Source organism: Notolabrus celidotus, chromosome 1 (genome assembly GCF_009762535.1).
Source record: "Notolabrus celidotus isolate fNotCel1 chromosome 1, fNotCel1.pri, whole genome shotgun sequence".
NCBI lineage: Eukaryota > Metazoa > Chordata > Actinopteri > Labriformes > Labridae > Notolabrus > Notolabrus celidotus.
This window is the reverse complement of record NC_048272.1, coordinates 26,243,425-26,252,754: the sequence shown is the minus strand read 5'-3', so window position 1 is coordinate 26,252,754 and position 9,330 is coordinate 26,243,425. Positions and strand designations below refer to the sequence as shown.

At 40.7% G+C, this 9,330-nt stretch overlaps 1 protein-coding gene across 2 annotated transcripts; it reads right to left on the bottom strand.

Moving 5' to 3' along the window:
• Nucleotides 1–933: 933 nt before the first annotated feature.
• On the bottom strand, nt 934–6,474 carry kbtbd8 (kelch repeat and BTB (POZ) domain containing 8). Of its 2 annotated transcripts, none has more exons than XM_034704256.1 (5): nt 6,348–6,474; nt 4,331–4,538; nt 3,841–4,147; nt 2,794–3,613; nt 934–2,608 (listed from the first exon to the last, which is right to left on the bottom strand). In XM_034704256.1, the coding sequence occupies exons 1-5, from the start codon at nt 6,361–6,363 to the stop codon at nt 2,145–2,147; spliced, it is 1,815 nt and encodes a 604-aa protein (XP_034560147.1). In that variant the 5' UTR covers nt 6,364–6,474; the 3' UTR covers nt 934–2,144. The 2 variants fall into 2 exon arrangements, with proteins under 2 accessions (XP_034560147.1, XP_034560227.1); XM_034704336.1 differs by lacking the exon at nt 6,348–6,474 and adding an exon at nt 5,633–6,030.
• Nucleotides 6,475–9,330: the final 2,856 nt, after the last annotated feature.

The window sequence follows — 9,330 nt, the reverse complement described above, 5'->3', positions numbered from 1 at the left end:
AGACAACAAAAAGAATATCACATCTATTTTTTTCAAGTTATAAAAGAAACTGAAGAGAAGTTTAAAAAACTGTGCAAGTACAGCAAACCTATAGTACAGTATATTACACATAACAAAAACATTTAAATACAGTACTGTGTATCAGTAGAAATCCTGAGAGTTCTCCGTTCCTGGTTCTCAAATGGCCGTCTGTAGACATGTGAATGATGCTCAAACCTTTTTTCGCCCTTGATGAGGGCATTGTTCAAGCTGGGTCAATTAAAAAAAAATCAAGTCAGTCAACAGTGGATCTTCTCTTGGAGAAGTTATATTATATCCTTACTAATGTGACTCATCCTGTAATCATTTCCATCTCTGTGATGATTGCTGTGTGGTGAAACCTTTATCGTAAAACAGTGGCATTCTCTGTTCAGATAAAATGCAAAGGGAAATGTGTAGTGCAAAGATGACAGGAACCTGCATGAGGAAATTGACGGCACTGAAAATGTCACACTTTCACAGGGAACGCCACTCAGTGGTGGTATTAATTCTTCTGTACAAGATTGTCAAAAAATAAAAGAGCAGCACCAACAATTTGTGTCCTCTGTGAGATGGCGTGAGAAAACGGTTTCATGGCTATTGGATGAGTGAGCACATGACCCAAGCCACCCTTTTGTATATTCTGCTTGTTCTGTAGGGTGCTGTGTAAAGTTTGCAGTTGAGGACTGCTGAAGTGGAGAGTGATTCAGTGCAATGCTGAGTAAGACTTTTCAGATTTTCTTCATCAGGAGGAAAAGTTTTTGATTCTGATGCCTCTTTTCAAGCCACAGGCACATTGGCATCCCAAATGATCTGCACTAAATGACACATCACTTCCAGCCTGCACCCATGCAACAGACACACAATCATTATTGGAACTACTGTGACTTTCGATAGCATAGACAAGCACACAAATCCATTAATGCACTTTTACTAAGGTATTATAACATAACATAGCCTAATCACAGTTCCATGACTTATTGCTACCACAAAATTATTTTCAATGTCCAGATCAACCTTAACAAAACCTCAAATGCTTATTTGGCATTAAAGAGGAAGGCTCTTTTAACCATTTGCAAACAATTATGATCCAACACAAAAAACAACTTCAACAGAGCTCAATGCTGAACTGAGCTTATCACAAAGTTGCTTTATGAACACGATGGCCTGAAATGTCCCTTTACTCCTAATCGAATATCTCTGAAGTTTCTGAGGTAAGCCTGTTAGTTGGTCTGAACTTTCCACTTAGTGTTGCAACAAATTTGACTCCGTCCATATTTCTCCAATGTGGAGAGAGTACTCTTAACATTTCACTTAAGTTGTCTTCACATGAGACACAAAACGGATGCAAACTGAAAAAGTGGGAGGTACGAGCCCCCCATGCAACTGAAATCTCAAACAAAACTTAAAAAACAGCTTGCAAAGCCACACAAAGTGTATTGTTTGACACACTGACACATGTAAAGGAAGAGAGAAATATCATACAAGCTTCAAGCTTCAAAAACACTAAGGTAATGTAAATCACAAGCACACTTCAAATTAAAACTTGTCTATAAAATAAGCTGAAGAGGGACTTTAGCACATAATAGGAAAAAAAAAAAACCACACACAAACCTCAGAGCCAGCAACCTACTAATGAGCTAAGGTACTCATCTTACCCGTATGAATATATAGTTTATATAGTTATTTATATATATTTATATAGATTTTCACTTTATGCTGACACGTAGCATCCATATCTCCAGAGGGCACTTTTATCTTGCCAATACCCTCATTCGCATGCTTATCATTAGTAAAAATCCCTACCTATATAACTATCAAAAACAAACAAACAAAAAAACAACATGGCTCAACAGTAAGCAAAAATAAGATAATTGCACTTATGATTCATTTTACGGTTTTGTTAAACAAGCATCAGTGTGGGTAGCTGGTGCTGTCTGAAAAAAAATACTGCAATATTTTAAAAGCACCCCCATTTTGATCATGTTAAACAAAAGTTTGAACGACTTAAGACTTAACCAAAAATGGTCCTTGTGGTGCAAACCCAAAGGTTACACCAGGCACAGGGCAGACAGGACCGCTCCACTCCCTCTGCCTCAATGATTGGGTTCACAAAACCAGCCACTTCAAAGCACTTTCTGTAGACACTGTGGGTAAAGTTTGGCCACCACACATTCAAAATGGCGACCCAAATCCCAGAGGCGATCTGGTGTCTCATAGACTTTGGTCCATACGTCTGCCTCGTCGTCGTACTGGTAAAGGGAGTTCTTGCGGCTGGTGCGAAACACGTGCTCCTCCACCATGACCTGTGTGGCTCGTACAAACAGGTGTAGTTTGCCCTGCAGCAGCATGGCCTTGATATACGGGCTCGTGGCTTGGTCGAAAGGCAGATCCCTCTTGCGGCTCCATGTGTTCTTCTCGATGTCGTATACCTCCAGAGTGAAGGTGCGCTGGTGGTTCCTGCAGATTCCAGCAATGTAGTAGATGCAGTTCTTATGCAAGGCAGCCAGACCCTGACTCCGAGGGACGTTCATTGGGGCAAGATGACTCCAGTAGTCTTTGCGAGGATCGAAGCAAAAGAAATACTCACCTAGAGAAAAACAAACAGAAATGTTATTTAGATCTTGGGGAGACTGCTTTTAAATTATGTCTCATAGATTTGTCATTGAAATGTCAAATTACGGACATATTTCACAATGAGATACAAGAACAAACACAGTCATCCTCAGTCCACTGTAGAGATGCCATTTAGGCACTTACTCATCATAAACTCACCTTGGAGAACATAGATGCGGTCCTTGTACTCCACAGCACTGTGAAACTCCATGGCTACTGGCATAGGACTGACTGCTGTCCAACAGTTGTCCCTGGCATCATAGCATTCTACTGATTTTAATGCATTTCTCCCGTCACCCTCATAAACTCTCCCACCCAATGCATAAAGCTTCCCACAGCAGTGCACCAGCCTGCAGCCTATCCTTGCTCTCAGCAGAGGTGCACGTGGAAGCCATCGATTGCCTGCATGCTCATACTGCCAGAAGTCACTCTCTGCCCGGTGGTCTATGGACACCTCACTGTTGCTCGGTCTGTAACCTCCAGCAATGTAGATGTCGTTCTCTGAGGACACTAAGATACCGACCTCCCGGAGATCATTGGGTGGTTTGCAGAGCTTGAACACCCGCCCTGTGGCTGTGTCCAGGCAAGGCACCGTCTGCTTCTTCCCTGAGTGTTTGTGAGCAGCGTCAAAGCAGATAACCATCTCAGAGGCTGTCATACCCAGGCGCTGTGGGCAACCATTGGTGCCAGTGAGGCGAGCTTTAGCCTCAGCAGGGTCCTTAGACAGAGACAGGGCACAAGCAAAGGGGGCAGGTATCCGAGTTAGGAAGGCCTCATCCAGCAAGGGCAGACGGATGCATTGGGAAAAAACCTCAGCTAAATGGGCCTCACGGCCAGGCAGATCATGCTCAAGCCAGCGCACAATGCTTTCGTAGACGTGTTCTTCCTTCTCCACGTTGAGGTCATCATTGTTCAAAATGCTAACAAGCTGCTCCTTGGTCATCTGGAGGAACTCTTGCTCCCACGACACACACACAAACTACCACAATAAAAAAAACATACACACAAAAAACAAAGTTCAGTTATGTTTCAAACATCAAATTGACCTGAACAAAATGTCCAAAGAAAAAAGCTAGACCGGTAATAAAACAAAGTGTCTGAAAAGAGTATTCAAATTGTAATCAAGTACGAGTAAGCAAGATTATTAAATGACACAGCAAATACCGTATAGATAATAACACTACCCTATGCTCTAGATAAACTGACCTTCTTGCGAATGTAGTCCTGTGAGCGTTCCCTCAGCTCCTGGTGCCCATAGGCATCAGCAAACATGTAGACCCCAATACAGTTCTGGGGGTCTAGTCTGCTGATCATGAACTGGGCACACTGGTCTTGCAGTGCAGGAATCTGGAAAATGCTGGCTGCAGTGAACAGAGCCTGGACGTTGGACTCAGAGAGCATGACCCTGGATGTGTAGGCATAGTCCAGGACCAGGTGCATGGATTCAGATTCCACCCCTACGATTCTGACTTCACGCTGGCTGCTCTCTGTAAGGCCGCTGGTGAACATGGACCTGGTGGTGATGATGGAAACACAAATGTTTTAACTGTCTTAAAATATGTAACAGAACAAGGGTGTTTTATTTCTAAATATTGTACAATTTAGTAGTTAAACGAAAACCATGCTGAATCTACAACTTTAAGTTTTTTTCATGGAAATTGTGAAAATACATCCATACACATGCTACAAGCTTTACCTAAAATAGGGGCTGATTGCTGCAAGAACATTTCGATGACACGAGAAAGTCTTGCCATGGTCCACTTCTACAACGATGTCTGTGAGCTGTGCTTCATCGTACAAGGCTTTGAGCTGCTGAAGGATGTTGCAGGCATGAACAGCATCTACCCCATTATAGTTGGTGGTTGGAGGCGTCCCATTTTGTACTTGTAACAGCTTCCCTACCTCTGGAAGAACAAAGTGAAGGGAGAGAGGGAAACATTAGAATCCCCATAGCACCGAAAAAAGGGTAAACACAACACACAAACACTTGCAAGATAACAGCAAGCCATTGTTTCAAAAAACAAAAACCAAACAGTGTTCAATATATAAGTCATACTGGTAAAATCGTAGACTGTATAATGGACGTAGTATCCGTGACGTCACCCATGTTTTGAAGCTAATCGACGGTGGCAGCCATATTGGAAATGTGGAACTCAAACAGGCAGAGTGTGACGAAAAGAGGCGGAGTTTGAGCCTCCTAGCCAACAACAGCTATGTGTTCCCCACCGGGAGTCAAGTCAGTCATGTTCTTATTTGGGCAAAAACTCGGAATCTTAATATCTTCTGATCCGCCGCGTTAGAAAAAAATTCACCCCCCCGTACAGTGTGTGCCGATAGAGAAATTAGCTACGTATACACAAGCTGTTTTTTGAACCAGGCTGTAAACATGTTTATTAGTGCCGAAAAGATTGTCTTCTTCGAATTGGTGTCTATGTGGTTTCTGGTGTTTCTGCAAGTGGATTCTCGATGAATTGCAGTTTATAACACTTCCGCATGGGCTTCATAGTTTGAGACTGGACGTTGCCGCTTCGGTAAAATGTGATAGGTTTCCACAAAGATCACCATAACTGTGGGTTTTAGGTTGGGAAAAGTCATTTTACATATTATTTTCTATGACTTTTCCATCAACAAAATCCATCTTAATGTTGGTGTTATTTTGTTACTGTGTTTGCTTCCAATAATATAAATTGCCTTGTATTAACAGTGGCTATATCAACCGAAAAACTTTTTATCTACTGCCCTTAATGTTTGCATGCTGCATTTTTCACAGACTTTCAGACAAAGTAGTTCATCTTCTCACAGACAGACTGAATGGTTCCGGATGGTTCGGGTTTATGCACTCCTTGATTAAGTTGTTAAGTCTTCTCACACGTGTTATGGCGAGTTTTCAACCTGACATCTCACTTTTTTATTCCTTAAGTGATTCTGTAATGCTGCTTTGTTACACTTTCCTCTTATCCACTCAGGGGCAGAGAACAAAAACTTTTCCAACACATACCTCGTGTTGTTGACAGGACAAAGGCTTGCGATGAGTGGATTGAATCCACTCTGGCCAGGTGGGAGCTAGCTTGCTAACATCGAACAACACTGCCCAGTGGATGTAGTGACTATGTGAATGTCTAACAAGACAAGCGAAAGAATACAAATGATGATAGAAGCAGTGGGGTTTTTTTGTTATTTAGGAAATGTGGTTCTTGTAATTAACAGCGTTGCTCGCGGTTACACAGGCTAGTGAACATGCAAGCTTAACTTTTAGCATTCAGCTAATGTTAGCAAGCTTTCTTTGACACAACATTGCGAGATATTAAGGACGATAAAGACTCAAATTCTTCCCGTTTCAATGCTCCTATTTTGAGGTAGAACACTGCTCTATGTATCTGTTGTGGTATAACGATGACAGTCATTATAGACACCACTTGTCTAGCCTTGTGTCTTGTCATAAACAAGTGTTTACACGATCAGCTGTATGCACCGAGCTAACCGGCCGAAAGTTAGCTAACACTAGCTTCACAGCGCTAATGAGGCTAACGATAACCAACACTTTTCATAAGTCGTTAAGAGCCTGACCTCTTTCAACGAGAACACAACATGTCACGGAACTTAACATTAGTATACAGGACTAAACTCCGACAACATGCTAACACACAAATTTCAACTTTACAGGGCGTTATTCAAGTTAGATTACTACACAAAACAATGAAGATTTTGCTAACCTCCACTGGCAGCCATTCTCTCCAGTCTATCTCGGGGCAGAACGAGAAACGTCAGTGAGTGCACATCGGAGCCCCGGAAACAAGAAACAGCCAATCAGAAGAGAAGCACGGATCTCACAGCCAATCAGAATCCTTTCATCTGAAATAGGGAAAAAGTTGATAGGTGTATATGGACACAGTAACGGAGTTATACACTGCACCCTATAATATAAAATAATGGCTCTAATAAGACCTCTTCAAAGCAGAGCCGGCCCTAACCGACTTGGTGACCTAGGCAAGATTGTAACTGGTGCCCTTTGTATTATAAACAACTCCACCAATCACATCACATATACACTGAAAGACAACTGACATCCAGCTTTATGTTTTACAGGTTTCCTTTGTTTTAAAATAAAAATAACCAATAAAAGAACATTAATAAAATGTTAATAACACTGATATTTAGCAGGAAAATAATTATACAATTTCAGAATCAGAATCAGAATCAGCTTTATTGGCCAGGTATGCTTGAACACACAAGGAATTTGACTTAGGTAAACTGTGCTCTCTTTGTACAAGGCATAAGAATAAGACATACAAATAAAAATAAAAAATATAATAACAATCACATCAGCTATAAATACAAAAGAACAACAAATAGGCATGACTAATATGTACAGGCTAAAATAATATGATAAAAGTGTAGTGGTGAGTAGCAGAGGTAGTTTTTACATTTAAAAAATAGTAGTTAAATAATAAAATAAATAGAAATATGGAATTCTGCTTGGAGAATTGTTGTATTGTATATTTCCATGTTTATTTACAGAGAGTATTGATCCAACAGGTATGACACTGTTATGGTTTAGTGTTCATCAGAGTGAGAGCCTGGGGGAAGAAACTGTTCTTATGGCGGGTTGTTTTGGCGCACAGTGATCTGTAGCGCCTGCCAGAGGGGAGGAGTTTGAAGAATTTGTGTCCAGGGTATGAGGGGTCAGGTGATGCTACCTGCCCATTTCCTGGTCCGGGACCGGTACAAGTCCGGGATGGGGGGCAGGTCGACACCGATGATTTTTTCTGCAGTCCTTATAGTCCATTGCAGTCTGTGTTTGTCTAGTTTGGTTGCAGATCCAAACCAGACAGTGATGGAGGTGCACAGAACAGACTGGATGATGGAGTTGTGGAACATGATCAGCAGCTCCTGGGGCAGGTTGAACTTCCTGAGCTGACGCAGGAAGTACATCCTCTGCTGGGCCTTTTTTCTGATTGTGTCTATGTGGGAGGTCCACCTCAGGTCCCAGGCGATAGTGGATCCCAGGAACCTGAAAGAGTCCACAGTAGACACAGTGCTGTTCAAAAAATAATGTAATTATTATCTTTATTTAAACTCGAAAATCATTGAGAGCAAGCCCTCATTTACAATGATGATGAGCATATAAAAGAAACATTAAAATGCATGACAAGCAAATAAAAGATGTAACCCTAAAAGAATGATGATCAATTAAAAACAGACAACAATTAAAAGTAATGTTACAACCATTGAAATAATGTTACACAAAGTCAGTTAAAACAGGTACAATCAGAGGTTAACATTTTTTAAACTAATGATTTAGAATGATTAAAAGAAACCAGTGCATTTATTTTTAAAGTGCTTTGAAGTGAGTTCCATGCAGATGGTGCAAAAACGCAAAAGGCAGATCTACCCAGCTCAGAATTAACTCTGGGAACCTGGAGAGTGAACCAATCAGTTGATCTGGTGTGTTTTGCTCCGGAGGACCGAACTAGCATTGAAGATAAGTATGTAATAGTAGTATAAATTATTTAGTCATTATATAACAATGATTTTGACATGGCAGACACTTTAAATAAAGCAACAGTTATGTATTAAGTGATGACTGAAAAGGCAGAAGCAAAATGCTTATTTAAGCGTAGCCTACATTTTCTATCTAATTAAGCTAACAGCTTCCAAAGTGTAAGGAAAAAAACAACAACAAAACAAAAACAGATAAATCACAAACACTTAAAGACTTCAAAAACTGCTTTCCATACCATTATTTTTAAAAAACAAAAGTGAATCACAAGCTTTTGAATGTTTACTGGCATCATTCTGCAACGGGCCGGCCCTGCTTCAAAGGGCTGATTCAGACAGAGTGATCCTTGACAGAGGGGAAGCACTCAATATATGTATTTATTTATTTGATCTTATTCAACCAGGAGAAAACCACATTGAGATTTTCAAGTGTGTCCTGTCCAAGATCAGCAGCAGCACATTCCAGAAAAGTTACAGACAAAAATCACATAATTCTAAAACATTACAACATATCATGGGTTTCAGAACAAAAGTCATCAGTCAAAGCATCTACAAACTGAAGCATCTTCCTCAAGAGCCTTCAGTCTGCTTTTACAAACATTTAAAGAGACAAGCTAACTCAAACCCAGGCTCTCCTGCAACAGGTTCCAGGCTGCAGGAGCAGCATATCTAAAACTCTTTTTACCCATTTCAAGACGCACTCTGGGGACTGAAAGCAAAAGCAAGTTTTGTGACTGGGTCACAAAGCGGAGACTGTAGCTTCCAGTACTTTTTAAATGAAAAAAAGGCATAAATACGAGGGAAGCAAGTTAATAATGCCTTATAAACAAGGAAATGCCAGAGATGTAGCCTACGGGTAGACAATGCAGTCCAGCCAACTTGAGAATACAGGGAGCAGTGATGGGTTAAAGATTTAAAACCTGTAATGAACCTCACAGCTCCGTGAAAAAACGGTGTCCAGAGAGTGAAGGACACAACATGTATTTTTAAGTATAAACATTTTGCAAAACCACACACGTTTCAGGGGATATCTATCTTATTTGCTTGCCTTCATACACTGCATTATATAATTCATATAAAGTATAGTCTTATGGTTGAGTGAGTAAATAAAAAACAACTCGAGCATCAATTTAAAAAATAATAAGCAGCAAAATAAGACCTTCACGTGTTGTGAAAAGTTTCTGGCTGAAAACAGAC